The sequence below is a fragment of the Cupressus sempervirens genome, chromosome 7 (genome assembly GCF_028749045.1).
Source record: "Cupressus sempervirens isolate cs-2001-9-10 chromosome 7, ASM2874904v1, whole genome shotgun sequence".
NCBI classification, from domain to species: Eukaryota; Viridiplantae; Streptophyta; class Pinopsida; order Cupressales; family Cupressaceae; genus Cupressus; species Cupressus sempervirens.
The window spans coordinates 6,209,284-6,226,824 of NC_143124.1; the positions used below are offsets into that span (position 1 = coordinate 6,209,284).

Genomic DNA, 17,541 nt, shown 5'->3' on the forward strand with positions numbered 1-17,541 from the left:
ATGGTTCTCTTTAAAGTTTATATTGTGGTTGTAATTATGATGAAGGTTAGGGATTTGATTTAGATTCATAATTAGGGTTAGTGGTAGGATAATGATTTAGGTTTATGTCACAATTGTAGTTAAAATTAGGTTTAGAGTTTGGATTATAATCTTGTTTTGTATTAGTTTTTAATGTTTGGGTTAGGATTAGAGTTAAGATTAGGCCAACGTTACAATTATGGTTAGTAAAAGGGATTACAACATACATATCATCATGGATTGAGATTAGGGGTAAGGTTAGAATTAGAGTTAGACTTTGGAACACATTTAATTTTATGGTTAAGCATAGGATTATGGTTAAGATAATGGTTTAGGTTTATGTAATAATTAAGGTTAGGGTTGTTATTATAATTTAGGTTATGATCTTTTTCATAATTGACCTTCAAAATTTATTTGGCATACCTATTGCACATTAAGATGCGATTGCTAGTTTATGTTTGTTGGTAAACAGATTTGTCACTTAGAAAATATGCGATTTAGCCCAATGGAGTGTGTGGCATTTCAATTTCTCCAATAGTTGGATAGGCCCTTGATATCTAGCCTTCCTCTACATTTAAAGGGGCAACTCCCTCATAAGATAATTTTTTTGATTTTTCAATAGAAATGATTAGAACTTAGAATATAAAAAGGAAACCATAGATAGCAAATGCACCACACGACTTCAATGTTTCCATAAAATCAATGTAAATTGTTAATGAAAACAATCAAGAACTACACTTGAGAGCTATCATTAACAATATTGATTCAATCATTCATGAACATTTGCACAATACCATAGAAACATCCATTACAAAGAAAGAATCAATATTTCAACATTTCAGATATGTAGAAAGAGAGAATGCAAAATGCACTTTCTTTATTTCTTAGCACCAAGAACATAAGAAATATTTGACTACAAGAACAACAATTGTACACACTTTCCAAAAATTGCCTTGTCATCAAAGCATAAGTGTTCACTCTCTAAGTCCAAAAGTCCCTTATTATATTGAGATTTCAAAAAAATTAGCTATTCGAGAATAACTAACCTTTCAGGTTCGTAACTACTCAAAAAGTTAGAGTTTGGAGTACTCCAAAGATAGTTTGTAACCAACTCTAATTTTCAATGCTTAACTACAATCAGAAATAGTTAAGACATTGAATAGAACCAAAATTAATTCTAAAGTTGACCTCTTTACAAAATTTATAAACAAAATCCTGAAACAACTTTAAACATGTCTACTTCTAACTTTTAACTATGATCACTGATATTTCCTCAGCTTGCTCTTTGATCCACAAGGGTCGTGAGTAGCTGAGTCAAGTTTACCTTGTACGCTCTAAATGATTTGATGACTTGAGCCAAAGCCTTGTTTTTAATAATGATTAAGCTCTACATTTTTGGCTTGCATAGATCATGTCTCTTTCTGACTTCCTCCAACTCTATGACATGACCTGGTAAGTTTTGAATACAGTAGTCCAAAGCCATTGGGAGACTGCCCAATCTCATCATAATGCTAGCATCTGAAGTTTGTTTACTGCTAATTTCAATGCTGATTTTTGCCTCTATGCATTCCAAAATGGAAGATATGTCTAGATCTTGAGTGTGTTCACTAATAGGAATACCTTCTACGATCATTGATATATTCCCCAAGGCCTTCTTTTTCAATAGCTTGCAGGAGTTTAAGAATTGTTCTCCTTCTTCCAATTGTTGACTCATGCTATCAAACTTCCATCCGATGTTTTCCAGCCATATGTCAATTTCCTCTTCTTCTCCACTGATGATTAACTTCAATGATTTGACTATATCGTTGTCCATTCCTTTAATCTCTACTAAATTAGCATCAATTTTTCTCCAAAATGTTGCATGCATCACTTACTATATATGTAATAATTGTTCCTTGAGAGTTGTTAACTCTTTTTAAATGTTTTTCTATGTATGATCCGCTTTAGCATACGTCACCTTAACCTCCTAAAATAGGCTTGATGCTCATTCTTTCATACTTTTTATCCATGCTTTCACCATCTTACCATAAGTTTTGCATTCTCCTATGTCTTGAATGGTTTCTTCATCAAACATCTTCTTGGGATCTCTTGTAATTTTCATAGATGAGCTAGGATCTGGAAGGGAATCACCGATCATCAATTAGATGCATGAAGAAAGGGCTCGAACTTGACACTTGAGTTGATTCTTAGCTTGCTTATCTCTCCTTGACTGTTCCATCAGGACAACAACTAACACTTGAAAATTGTGTTCTTTCTCTAATTGGTGGTCTAGCCTAGATCCACTTTAGTGATGCTAAAATCATATTCATTTGCCTCATTTATGTCCTTCTTTGTGACTGGTTGTGCAATTTCAACAAATAAGTTTCCTAAGGTAAGATTCACTGCCAGTCTAGAATCCATTCTAGTCTTCTTTATCTTTTCACCTTTATGCATTAAATCAGCTACAACATCTAGATTTGATGCTTCCAATTGGATCATCCTTTTCTTCTTTCTTTCCAAACTTTGTTGTAACCAAGATGTTGAAATACTGGTAGATGGGCTGATTACTGAAGGAACCTGTAGGACTATAGATGATAAATCCAAGTTATGTACATTTTCTACAACTGGCACCTCTTGAGTTGCTTCTACACTTTCAAGAGACAATGAGCGTATAGGAGATGCTATGGATTGAATCATCTCATCTAGAAATGATGGTAAAGTGTTCATCTCGGGAGCTTCATCTATCATCTGTTGAATTGGTTTTAAAGTCTTATCCTTGGGTTTTGATCTCTTCTTCCTGGTGACCGTGTTGAATTCACATGCTGAAATTAGATCAACTCCTTTATCCTGATCTTCACCATCATATCCACCCTGTGTACTATGTAAAGAGCTTGAGGAAGTAGGGATAGATGACAGAATGGATGAAACTAATGTACCTTCGTGAGAATTATTATTTTTCTTTGCACTGCTTCTTCTTGTTGATCTAGTAGCTATGACTTTTTTGACTTTATTCTTTAACTAGTTTTCAATTCATTGAATCACAAAGAAGGTTCTTTTCTTGAGGTCTTTCAATTATGGCAGAGACCAATTAATATACGACAATTCTAATAATTGTATCCGCTCAAAGAAGAAAGGATCAATCAAGTATGACCCTTCCTCTATTATGCCTGTCACATCCCATCCCATTTTGTAATCAATAATTTGTTGTACTGTGAATCTCATCCACTCCCTTCTTCTCACTCTGAAGTCATTTTCACAATTTGCTCAATAATCTTCCATTGTAGGGAAATGGAGATAGTCGGTTTCAAGTGCCAAGTTATTTTTAACATACCCACTGCCATCAAATGGGAAGCGACTGTGGAAAGAGTGTAAAGTTATGTTCACCATGGTTTTCTCGATATTTTGAGCATCTGAAGAAGAAAGACAACTGTAGAGCCCAATGCCAATTGGGAAAGGAATTGATCTTTTGTTCTTGCACTTTTTGTTTACCTGGCCAATTTGCCTACAAACTTCTGAAAGTACCAACCAGTCATCTACAAAGTGAGGCAACATGAGAGGATAGTCTTGAAAACCTCCAATGCGGATGTAAGTGAATCGGGGGTACTGTATGAAGAAGCTACTATAAGTATTGATGAGATTGATTGCTTCAGGTGAAATTCAGAGTCCTATATCTCCCTATAGCTTCGTGGTTGTGAGCATAGAAAAAGAATCATTCACCCTATGAAAGTGTGCATTGCTTTGTTTTAATTGCAACTGGGGGTAATAATTATAAATTTGTGTGGTTAAGCTATACTCCCCATAAGGATTAAGACCAAGCCATGATTTCATACTAGCAATTGCATACATTAGGTACAAGGACATGTAAAACCCCTGACTTGCATTGAATTATATTAACCGGTGATGAAGGGCATCACTAATCATTTCTCCCCAATCTATAAATTGTTTTCTAGTGGTGATGGTATTAATGTACAAAAACATCCAATCTTGAAAATCTTCATCCGTCTGATTTCCAACCACTCTATTGAGAAGAATTATCATATCAGAAATGTCTTCATTAAAGATATTTCTGCGTAACATTCTTGGCAACTGTGACTGTCCTCGTCTAGGTTGATCCAACCAATTCCTAGCAATGGCATTCAAACATGTTTTCTTATTTTGATGGAAGTATCCTTGGGCATGTTCTTTAGATATTTCTGTGAATTATTCTCTTACTGGTAGTCTGAATGTGATGGAGATAGATACCAAATCTAGCCTCGCCACAACATTACCTCCTAATGTCTTGATGCCCCTGGAATTCCGATCATGCGCCTTGATACATTCCAAAACTAAATTCGCACACTGAACTGCAAGTGGGTATCTTCCTGCATGGGCTAGACCACTTTCCAATGTTTGTTGTGCCAGGGGTGATTTATCTTCTTTGCACATCATTTTCCAAAAGTCTGCAACTTCCATATGTCCCATCTTTGTATTTGATATCTCGAGAAGCATGCTTGTTAATATCACAGGAGGCTCTTTACCTTGGAATTTGTACCTCATAGTATCACTTACCAAATCCTTGTCCTAGTGCAATGTCGAATGTGAAGTCAATATTCCCTTTGCCTCGTATCAAATCCCATATTTCATTTTCTCGAGGCAATATGAAACTTTATCAAAATCTCCTTTTCACTCGTAGGTTCCAACATTTATCTAGAGCATTCATAATATATTTTTAAACCTTTACCAATACCATTTTGGTCCATTTACTCTTAAAGAAGGCACACATTTCATATACAACAAAGGCATTATGTTAAATAGTTTCCATCCATTCCGATGTTTTCAATGAATTGGCTGCATGCTAGGAAGATGCGAGTTACTTCACATTCTTTATTTAAGAGCATTGATTTCTCAATGGTTTCTCTACATATTCCATTCCACACGATTGCTTATCAACTATGTGATGTCACAACAGAGAGAGAGAGAGAGAGAGAGAGAGAGAGAGAGAGAGAGAGAGAGAGTGTAGGAATTACAAGCATGTGGAAGGCATTATGTTAAACACAATGTGCATCATTTCCAAAGTTTATGGAAGTGATGGTCATGGATTGAGAACATAATTTTCAACATCCTACTTCAAGCCTCACACAATCCGGATAGATTAAACCTTAACCCCACCTGGTTGGTTTCTTCCAACGACTACACTTCTCTCACGAAACCGGTATTTTATACATCTTGGCACAAATTACAACTTCTCACTATATTCAAACGTTTTTACAATGTGCTTGAGGAATTTCCTACCCACTGCTACTCCCTTTTCATATATGTGTCTGGTAACACTTTATCTGGTGGGTACGAATTTCACTGAATTTTCCCACTTTATAATTTGTCTTCTATTAGCAATCTTAATGATGGAACAAATGGCACGTTGGGCTTGCTTCAATGCCTTGTAGAGACTTGCGGGTTGAAGAGTGAGTTGCAGACGACTGTGTTAGTCTCCCTCAAGGCCGTAGGTCACATGAATCTAGCCTTCAATAAAAAATAGTGCATGTGCCTTGCCTAAGGTTCCAAGGAATGTCGTGGGTGCTGCTTTTTTTATCAAAGAACTTCAAGTATTGTTTTACATTGCATAATCAAAATCCACACATTCACATGGAAATGTGATCGACTTTGTAATGAAATTGACTCCAAGTCAATTATCTTATGGAATTATCATGACATGAGCTGCCTCCCTTCTTACCACGTGTAGGATGAATTCTCTCCAACGCTTGGAAGCTGCTCCTAACTCTCTTTCTCTGTAGCTTGCTCACGTGCTTTACCTTGCTTGAGAGTTAACGCATTAGAGATTTATCTTTACATCTAATCTGTTGCCTGCAAGATATTTGACCAAACCCAAGTGAAAACCTCTTGTGCTTTTGAGTTTTCATGCAATAACTAACACTGGGGAAATTCGGGTTAGGATTAGGTTAAAAAGTTAGAGTACGTAGTGAGAGAGTATTCTAGTACATGGAGAGAGAAAATTTTGAGTGAGAGATAGCAACCCAAACCTGTACTTCTCTCTAAAAGTTTGAGTACGTAGAGAGAGGTAGTATAAGAAGAGGAAATGTTTGAAGGAGAGAGATGGCAACCCGAACTTCTCTCTAGAAGTTAAAGTACGGGGAGAAAGAATATATTGGGATAGTGGAAAATAATTTCTTTCTCTCCCCATCTCTCCATTAATTAACTTAATTAATTCTCTCTCATATAATTATCCGGGCAACAATGTTCAATATATCTTAGTCACACCTATTGCACACTAGGTGCCATTGCTAGTAAATAATAAATGGAAGTTTAAACACAGCAGCCATTTTGTTGGCTGTGGAGACGCTTCCATCTATGAGAGCACGGGATTACTAAGTCTACAGACTCGGATTTGTTTTTTTTCACGTAGTGGAATATTTCCGCGTTTCGAGAACTTGTCGATAGTTGACTGAAAGCTATATAGGCCATTTCAAGCCAACCAATTCAATTATTCTGATAAATTATCTAAGTCGAATTTTCAAACCACGATAAAATTGTCAACGAGAAACTCAGCAGCTCGAGTGCCGGGCAATTTCGCTCTGCCCGACAAGAAAAGCGACAAATTGTGGTCAAGATGGTACTGTTTGTCGTTGGTTTCTTTCTGACGTACCGTTTCGATTCCACCTGAAGACAATATTTCAAGAGATCGGCCTAATTGTATATTTTTCTCTGCATAGATAATTTTGCAGCTGATTCACTGGCTCATTCTGGTTTTCTCAGCTCAGTTTCTTGTGGGAAAGTGACTCTAAGCATTGATTACGATTCATGTTTACATCTTTCTTCATTGAAGGAGGAGGAAATAAGTATATTTTGGCACTCTTCTGGTACAAATTTGGCAACTTTTCAGCCATACCGTTATCATTACAGCTCCTAACACGTCAACATGGGAGCCTGAATCAAGTAAGATGCTACTGTTTTGGTACAATTATTGTGGTTTTCCCGTGGGCACTAGGGTTTTTGATGTGAATTTTGTTATTTTTTTGTGAGGTTACCTGAAGTATAATGATTCCACAATGAGGGTTTTTATTTCCTTAACCTTTTTGTGAACTATTTTCTGCAGACTATGTTGTCTTTCCCAGCGGTTATTTCTGCACGCTAGGTTCGGTGTCTTTTCCTTTTTAAATGCCACTTATCTTTATATATTTCCTGGTCTTTTTCTGGAAGCTAAGGTTTTCGTTTCAATTTCGTATTGTTTTATCTGGAAACTAAGTTTGTAACTTTAATTCCTATAAATTTTGCCTTATATATATTTTTTGCCCATCTTTCTCTGTAATAATGATAATCCTTTGATTAAAGAATGGACTAATCTCTGTTACAGTATGCAAAAAATAATTGTGACAGAAGCCTTATCAGAGAGCTTTCCTGCTTGACTGCAGCTGAGCCATCTTCGCACAAATGAAGAGGGTTATGGGCCGCCTTTGATGAGTGCATTTGAACGTTGAAGCCAAACTCACTAACTGGTGCATACACAAGTTTACCCTCTGGATTTTTTTCTGATTCTTTACCTTTTGTTTCTAGAGACCGTGGCTATCATTTAATCTTTGGGGGTTTTCTGGTTTTTGTTCATGACTGTTCAAATTATACTTATCCTGCAGAAGTGTATAAAATTTATTTCTGGACTCGATTGTGTAAGTTTTTTTTAACATCAACATTTTGGATCGCACTCTGTGATCCATCATCAGGATGAAAGAATGCAAGAGTAAACATTATGGATCATGAAGTGTGATCCAAAACGTTGATGCAATCAAATCTTGAAATAAATTTCATACATTTCAAATAAATTGTGGAAACCTGATAATGTTATTTATCCTGCAGAAGCTAAGAGGTTGCTATGACTTTGATTCTGGAACTTGTGCCAATTGGCACACTCTTGGCCTTTGTGACAACACAAGTCTTAGAAACTGCTGTAGCTGCACAGGATGTGCTTATTGAGAAGGAGAGCTTTAAAGTCCTTTCCAAGTATCTTTTAGATATACAACCTGTTTTAGCAGAATTGCGGTTGCGTGACTTGAAGGATACAGAGGCTGCAAGGCAAGCTCTCCAGTCTCTGTCTGACGATGTCAAAGCTGCTGATGAACTGGTTAGTTCATGCAAAACCAAGCCTAAGTTTTGGTTACTGGTTAATTGCCGAGACACAGTCAAAAGGGCCCAACAGGTTACTCGAGATATTGGTAAATCTCTTGCGCTCTTATCTCTGGCAAGCACTGAAGTGTCTGCAGACATTCGTGATAATGTCAACAGGTTACAGGGTGAAATGCAGAATGCAGAGTTTGAAGCTTCACAGTCTCAGCTTAGGATCATAGATAAGCTTGAATTGGGTCTTCGAGAACATAAGACAGATCAAGGTTTTGCAAATGACCTGATACGGGAAATTGCTAGAGCAGTAGGAGTTCCTGTGGAGCCCTCTGAGATAAACAAAGAGCTTGAAAGTTTTAGGCGGGAGAAGGAAGAGGCTGCTGTAAGGAAAGAACGAGAAGAAGAAGCATTTATGGAACAGGTTATTGCTCTACTCTCTCATGCAGATGCTGCAAACAGTCCAGAGCAAGTTGAAAAGAGATACAGAGAAAGACTAATGAGTTTGGGCAGTAACACACCAGAAAAAGAAGACATTCCTCCTCTGAAATCCTTCATATGTCCTCTTAAAAATGATGTAATGATTGATCCAGTGAGTCTCAGTACAGGCACAACCTATGAGAGGAAACAAATACAACAATGGTTTGAAGCTGGTAATAAGATAGATCCTGATACACGGCAGCCCCTTTTGGATTTCACTCTCCGACCAAATATTCCCCTCAAGCAGTCAATTGAAGAATGGGTGGAGCTCAATTATTGTCTTAAGATCAAAGCAGCCAAGTCCAAGTTGCAGTCAAGAGATGAAGTGAAGGAGAAGGATACTCTTAAACAGATGCAACAACTGTGTGAAGAAAAGTCCATCAACAAGGACTGGATCGCAATTGAAGGACTGATCCCTCTTATGGTACAGGTGCTTATTAAATCTCACAACAGGGATGTAAAGAGAGCAGCTCTATCAACATTGAAAACTCTTGTTACTGATCACACTAAAAACAAGGTAAGTAATGGAAGACCACAACCATGATGTTTTTCTGGTAGGCAGGACCACCCGCTTAGTTATACATTCTCTTTAATATGAACAATAACTTAGATTCTCTTATTTTTCTAAGTTGGTATTGGTGTTTACATGCTAACTAGCATCACATGTTAGATATTTAGTTATTGTTGTGTGTACGAGTTCTGGTTAGCCTGAGAAAAGAAATAAGTTTTGAAACGGAAATCTCAAGCATATGCAAATGGCATAGTTAAAACTTAGATATATCTTCCAAAGCACGTGTTTTCATTTTTGTGTTCCCTCAACAATAAATTGAAGAAATAAATTTTCAATTCAATTTTTGAAGGCCATTTCTGTTCTAACTATTGCATTTTTTGGTGAGATAACCCAGAAGTTATTCCCCTTTTTTGCCTTCAAGGCCCATGAGTTGATAACAAAACATTTTGTGTCACTATACATGGCATCTCTATGAATGCAACTTTTTGAAGACATGATGACATGATGGATGAAATAAACTTGCTCCACAATGTGACAAGTGATTAACTTGTTTTTAGCTAGAAATATTAAAATAGCATCATAATGGTTGCATGGTAAATCTGTTCCTCATTTGGCCAAACACAGTTCCTCCGCATGGCCAATCTTTAGGATGCTGCCTTAGTTTAATCACCAACATCAGCAATTGAAGTTAATCACAAATAAGTGGTTGTGTTGTGACAAAGCTCCTGGAAATCTTTCAAGGAGAACTAGTCTTCCTTTTCCTGATGATGGAACACTGAATGTGTTAAAAATGTTGAAGAAATAACCATATACAATGGATCCGGAAGCACTCTCTATAACAGAATTAATCTACTTTCTTAGGCCCTTAAGTTATGATATTTGCATATCCTTTTCTCTCATAAATTGTAAAAAAATTCTAGAAAGGAACTAAGAAAATTGCTATCTATCCAGAAGCATTAAATGTTACTCTTATCTTAATCTCATCAATGTTGGAAGCCTTGTTCCCTTTGGATGTGATGGGAAGAAACTATTTACACTTCACAAAACAAGTTATCACAGAATTTTAAAATCAAGAACATTACATATTACATGTCTACTATTAAATATGTAAATATTTAGTAATATCGGATGCTTGATTATAGACTTTCAAACCATCACATCGGTGATAGTTCAATCAGTCTATTTTGTTTGTAAATCGGGGTCTATGCCCTTGCAGAAATTGGATGCATCTCTCCATGCATTTATTCATAGGGCATAAGTCTCAGAGACTAGGTGTAGTCCTTTCTAATCCCCAGCTTTACCTGTGATGCACTGTCCACAAGATCGGCCTCAGCATGCAATGCTTCATACAAACAATACCGATTTGACTCTGCACACTTGCACGGTCGACTCACTTCCTCCACGGTACGACCCTTCACCTCCACTATATGGTGCCAAACTGACCCATAGGGCAGCCAACTTCCACCTCCTGCACATTGCTTATCTCCTTTGTATGACAAAAACCTGTACGTTCAAGCATCCATTTGGCCATATCAAATAATTCACCCGAATGAATAAGACTATTTAGCCTTCAATCTTCTTTGTATGACACTTGATCCTCCTCTCATATGCACATACATTTCTCGATTCTTCCCATACATTATTTGATCTCCCTAGTGCTCAATAAGCATGGATGCCTTCAATTGTAAAGCTGGAGAGATTTGTATATCATTCGATGACTGTATTTGCTGATGAATGTGACAAGCCAGGCCTTTGATGGAAGCAAGAACACTGACGATGCCATAGACATAACACTAGTCAGCAGTTTGAAATAGCCAGAAAATTACATCCAAGGTTAGATAGCAAATATGGATTTATTGGAAGGAACCAATATTACCAATATTCTTCAAACTACAATGTCGGAAATCTCTATCTAATACAAATTTGTCTTCGAATGAAGACTTAACAAATTTGGAGCACAATGTGAAATATCAAAGTGATATTTCCAACAGCTGACAAGGGTGAGCAACGACTCCTACTGAAATTGTGAATACAGACTAGGGAGGGTCTCCTACCTCCAAAACTGCAAACAAGAACTCAATTCCAATTGGAATCACAAATACACAAAAAAGATAACTCCCTGGTGATTTCTTATAATGCCAACCACCTCCTTTTAAAGGGCTCCAAGAAGGATTTGAAAGGATACAATGAGCCCACATCATTTAATTTATTGTTTTGGCCCCTTTATTCAATAATTAAATTAATTAATTAAAAAGTCCTTATGATATTATTTAAATTTTAGGAGCACTGAATTACTTAACATAATTAAAACAATTTATAAAAACTAGGGACATTACAATCCTCTTGGCCCAAAGATTGCTTGCCGTCGAACCTCCATTATGCTTTTGCTGCACTACTCATCGCCATGCCTAGAGTCATCAAGATCCTCTTGAAGCCATTCATCAAACACATCGATGCCTGGACCCCAAGCTATCAAGCTTACATTCCAATCAATCACTCTCTGTAATGTTCCCATCCCTACGATTTTCTCTGGAAATGATCTTTTCCCGTTAGATACTGAAATGTCACTCAGGTGGGGCTATTGTGGAAGTAGTACGATCTAATGGAGGAATATGGCTAGTTTGAGGGGTTGTACGAACACCAAATGCGGATGTTACGATCAATGGAGAGGTTGTACATCACAGGTCGTATGGTAGGGTGATGACCAACAGATATACCATATGGTAGTATGAAGTAATGTACGGTGAGCAGAAAATGATGGCCGTACAGTATTTGATGTAGGCACACAGATAGTATGTACGATGTTAGACAATAGGCACACAAGAAGGTCGTACGGTTAGTGGAGTGGGCCATATGGTGGTGGGAGTAGTCCATACGGTAGTTGAAGCAAAGGAGATGACTGTACAGTAGACTTAGATGGTCATGTAGAACGGTAATGGGCAGATGTACATGACTTGTGCTTAGCCACAGTGACGGATGGTGTGCGGATCGAAGGGAAAACTAAGTCATGTAATTGAAAACTTATATATCCGAATTTATGAAATAAATCCAAACAAGAGTAAAGATTTGAACTCAAATAACCTTCAATTAATATTTGCCAAGAGATGGTGCTCCGATTTGCCAAATCTGAGTGAAGTATTACATGCAATAACAGAATAGGGTGAGGGTTGAATCCCACCAAAACTGCACGAGCCAAATAGGGAAGATCTTTCACTTCCGAAATGGCGAAGAAATCCAGAACTCCAATAGGAATTCGCTGTACAAAGAAATAATCCAAAATGCATACCTAATGACTACCTACTAGCCATGCTTCAATACCCATTGGGGAAAACTTTCCAAGGGTGTACAAAGATAGCTAACAGCTACACAAACCTATAGAAACAAAACAAAATGGGTCTAAGATATACTAAATCAATCGACCCATTAACAATAGTTTGATTAATAATTTATTTTATAACAAGAACATTACACTTTCCAAAAATAATAGTTTGGAATCTCAAAGTGCATCTGTAACTTGTTCTTCTCATGTAGATTCCACCTTCCCTGAAAACCAGTGATCACATCTTTTGCATGCTCTACAAAAGGAAGAACTCCTCCCTAACTAACTCTAGACCCTTCCCATGAAAATGATCACTGGTCAAGTTTGTGTCTTCACGCAGTTGATCGATCAATGTTGACTTGGCAAGCTCCATGCAAGCACCCTCTTCAGCCTTGTGGCTGTCATGTAGGCTTAGGTGTCCTCCACTTGTAGGTGCAATAGTGTATTTCAGCAAATCCTCAAATGGCTGAAGTGATCCGTGATGTCTTCATCCTGCTCATTTAGTGCATCACTCTTATTGTTGTCACCAACTTTCTCTCACTTGTGCAAATGAGACTTTATTTTTTCTTCATAATGCTTGACTATGTTATTGACCAATCTACATGCTACAATAGAAGTATTGCATTCTAGATTACAAACAGCCCTTAAAATAGATATGATAGGTTGGGATATTACCTCCACTGTTTCAATACACAAAATCAGAATGCTCTCCATGGCAACTAAAATCTTATTATCATGGTACTCCTTGATTGTGACCAAGAAGTGATAAAATATATCATGGATCAAATCTTTCAATCCCAAACCCAAAAGTGGGTTACTCACTTTGATTTTTGCACAGATCTCTAGTAGTATAAACCTCCTTGCAGACGGATTGCTATTTCTGTCATCAAGGCTCTAAAAACTTTCAATTACCAAGTGCAATGCAATATCTCCTTCATGATGACATCATCGTCTGGTACTTGGGGGTTGGAGATCCTCAAGATCTCGTTTGAGCATGAAGTAGCTACTACCTTAATTTTCTTGGTATGATGTTCAACTGTCTTGGTTTTTTTAAGGCAATCTCAATTGGAGCAAGGATGCTTTGTATAAATATGGAAAGTGACTGGTCCAACTTACTAAAAAACATGCTTCAAATATGTGTAATGGAATATCAATATCATCACTGAGTTCTTTGCCTATCTTTTTAAGTGCCTTCAATCATCAGTGGGTGCCACACTATGATTCAAACCCCAAAACTCTCAATCTCCCCACAACAGGCTAACAAGATTAATAGTTTTGATACCACTATAATGTACCATTCCCAAGATTGGCCTAGGCATGCAATGCTCCATATAGAAACAAAGAAAGTGAATTCTCAAACCTACATGGTTGCCTCACCTCCGCCAGTGGACAACCCTTCACCTCCACCTTACAGTGCCAAACTCACCTGTACAACAACTGACTTTCACCTCCTGCACCTGTACGAAAAAGACCCGTACAGTCAAGCATTTGTAGGACGATACCAAATAATTCACCCATATGGCTAAGACTATTTGGCCTTCAATCTTTCCCATATGACACTTAATCTCCTCTCTTGTACATGTATAATTCTCAGTACTTCACATATGGTATTCAATCTCTTGAGTGCTCAATAAGCTTGGGTGTCTTCAATTATAAAGCTTTATGGATCTGCACATTCGATGATTGTATTTGCTGATGAATGTGACAAGCGAGGTCTTCAATGAAGACAATGAAACTTAACAATGCCACAGATATGATACTAATTGGCGTATTTGAAATAGCCAAACAATTACATCCAAGGTCAGATAGCAAATATGCATTTTACTGGAAGGAATCGATATCACCAATATTCTTTAGAATACATTATCAATCATGTCTACCTAATACAAGAAGACTTCACAAATTTATAACACAATGTGAAATATCAAAGTGATCTTTCCGAAGACGGACTAGGGTGAGGAATGATTCCCACCGAAACTGCGAATACATACTAGGGAGGTTCTCCCACCTCCCAAACTGCAAACAAGAACTCAATTCCAATTGGAATTGCAAATAGACAAGAAAAGATATCTCCATGACGATTTCCTATGATGCCAACTGCCTCCTTATAAAGGGCTCCAAGAAGTATTTGAAAGGTTACAATGGGCCAACATCATTTAACTTTTTTAAAATTATTTTTGGCCCCTTATTAAATAATTAAATCAATTAATTAAATAAGTCCTGATGATATTATTTAAATTTCAGGACCACTTGATTAATTAACTTTATTAAGACATTTTGTAAACATTGGGGATATTACATTACCTCAATTCCATGTCTAAGGTATCTCAGGCTTGTAATCTGCAACCATGGGAACAAACATGAATAACTGCGCACATTTTTAGTTGCCGTGATTTGTGAAACTATAATAAATCTACTCAAAATCAAGTCTTTTCTGCAGTATCCTGTTGGGTTTTGCTTCAACCCTAGCCAGCATACTCCCAGCGAGGGATCCTAAAATCTGTCTTGCTCTTTATATTACCATCTGGAGTTTAATTCCATTCTTAATAGATCAAATTTAGTTGAGGATCAGGGCAGGTATCCAGAATCTGCTTATGATGAAAGATCAAAGGAACCAGAGTCTAAAGTTCCTGTTTATAAGAATTTTTTTGATGGAGCCTAGCAAAGTTGGGGGGAGGGGAGAGAGAGAGCTCTTCTCCCCTCTAATTTTAAAGTTCCTGCATTGAAGAATTGTTTTGGTGGAGCCTTGTAGTCTCTTGCTATCTCTCAATTACTAGGCTCCACCCAAAAAAAAATCATCACGGGAACACTAAACTGTGATTCCTTTGATCGGTCAAGGGTTCCCAAGCAGAGATAACACCATTTATGATAAATTGTTATGATTGGCTTTATATGAAATAATAATACTATATACTTGAATAGTAAATATTCCCACATCTTCACTACAGTGGTAGAAATTTTAAGATAGTTTGACCCTTAAAATTCAATTACCATGTTCTGATACTGAGTTGGACATCTTTCTTTTCAGAATCCATTTCTGGAGTTTCTCTTGCTGGAAATGAACACTAGTACAAACGCAATACCAAAAAATTTCATTGCTAGCATTTGTAACAAACTGTTAAGCTCGATTAGCTTAGGCTAATTTGTGCTTGCTACTCTTCTGCTGTGGTTTTTGATTATGATGTCACTTGATAACTCATAAGATGTGTAAGAGAGATGATATATTCATACTTATTTTAGAATGACAATGTTCAGGATAAAGTTGTGGATGCTGGAGGAGTAGAACAAGTGGTACGCTGTCTTGCACGTGATGCTCGGATCTCAACTGTTGCTGTTGAGTTGCTATCTGAGCTGCTGCTAAATGGCTCCGAGCTAAATGTATCTGTCTACAGGAAGGTTAGTCAGGAGAAAAGTGCCATACTTTTGCTTGTAACTCTTCGAAATGGGTCAGTCACAGAATCGGCAGAAAAAGCAGAAGCAATCTTGCAACGGCTTCGTGATAATGATGATAATATAGTGCAAATGGCTGCTGCTAATTGGTATGGGCCACTAATTGAATGTCTTCATAAAGGTAATCTTAACACAATATTTGATGATTATTGCTATATGTGAGTGTGTGTGTTCTATTCTATTCTTTTTTTAAGGTTTTGATTGAAATTTGTATCTGTTATTTAGATCTTCAGTACTTGCCTCCTAAAGATACACGCTATTCATCTGACATAATTCAATGATATTTTAGTTTCTTGAAAGCGTTTGGATATATTAAAAGAAAAACTATTAATACACAATTGAGGACTTCTTAATAGTTTTAGTTATGTTTTCTGTGTTCTAATGGAATTTCAACTTTTAAAAAAGGAAATCATGGCAATGATGGCATAAATGAATGAATGAACATATCTTTTTTCTTTTCATAGAACTACATAAACCATTTTGAAGTCACAGAAAGTTTAGCTTCCTAGCAGTTAACAGAATTCTGAGAAATAATATTAGCTTAAATTCTAAACAATGTTAAGTAAACTGAAATAGCTACTACAAATCATTAAACTCAGATGTTTGATGCGGCTGTTTGAATGTTCTTGTTAGTTTCTGGTTAAGTTACCAGGCATGGTATGGGTGTGGGTACAGTGGTTCAGAAATCTTTTTTTCACCTGGGTACAAGTAAGGTTTTGGTTTACACACACACACAACTATGAATTGTAAACTATAAAACAGTGATTTTCATAATTTCCAGTAAATAAAATATTTAAATACATCATTTTCATAATTGCAAGAGTAAAAATACTCAAATTTATGATTTCTCAAATCAAAAAGTCAAACAATGAAAATCACAATAATATTTAGTATTCTTTATATTGTTGTTGATCGAAAGGATCAAAGTCAACTTTTGGTTTAATTTTATTTGAAGCACAATTAATCGGAGTGACTCCCACTAGCTGTGTCACATGCAAATGCTGCCTTATCTATAAATACTCAAGTAAGCTGCGTAACTATAGCATTTAACTTGAGACACGTACTACTTTGATCCAATTCTCCATCACCCCTTATTTTATTTGGGCATCTTATGTGAGAAGGGATAAGATTGCACACTTATTTTATTTGGGCATCTTATGTGAGAAGGGATAAGATTGCACAAAGACCACATCTTCAATGTTTTTTTTGCACTCGATCAGTAGTGCTTAACCAAGGGGATGGAGTATGTACTTCATTTCTGCTTGAGTGAAGAAGAACTCGCAACTTGTGGAATTTACATAAATATATTTTGGTAAATACAAAATATAAATTATAAAATTATATTATTATAACCTATAGCATAATAGCAATGGAGGAAAATGAGAAAAATGAAAAATAAAAGATACATTTTGGGGGAATATTTATTGCAAGAGGCTGCAAGTAAATAGAGCCTTGGTCATGTGTCCACTACCATTTGTGAGAATCTTTATTGTACTTGTCTTGAAGAGTAAACACATCATGATTGTGTCTAGATATGATGTGGTTAAACTCCCTCAAGAAAACACTTTGATATCTACATTTGGAAATATTCTTCTAAATGTAATCTTATAGCCAGTAGCAACCTCTTTGTTCCTATATGCTGTAAACCTTCATTTAGCAAGTAAAACTCTTTGCTATTAAC

General features: G+C 36.6%; 1 protein-coding gene across 3 annotated transcripts in view; it reads left to right on the top strand.

Moving 5' to 3' along the window:
• Positions 1 to 6,264: 6,264 nt before the first annotated feature.
• Positions 6,265 to 17,541, top strand: part of LOC149545136 (U-box domain-containing protein 43-like) — a 48,555-nt gene continuing 37,278 nt past the window's right edge. The window contains exons 1-5 of one of the 3 annotated variants that reach the window (XM_089790530.1): positions 6,265 to 6,927; positions 7,088 to 7,126; positions 7,404 to 7,487; positions 7,843 to 9,097; positions 15,666 to 15,981. In XM_089790530.1, the coding sequence (XP_089646656.1) occupies positions 7,859 to 9,097; positions 15,666 to 15,981 (1,555 nt within the window). In that variant the 5' untranslated portion in view covers positions 6,265 to 6,927; positions 7,088 to 7,126; positions 7,404 to 7,487; positions 7,843 to 7,858. Of the gene's footprint in view, positions 6,928 to 7,087; positions 7,127 to 7,345; positions 7,488 to 7,842; positions 9,098 to 15,665; positions 15,982 to 17,541 lie in introns of all 3 variants that reach the window. The other 2 variants (XM_089790531.1, XM_089790532.1) reach the window with 2 other exon arrangements.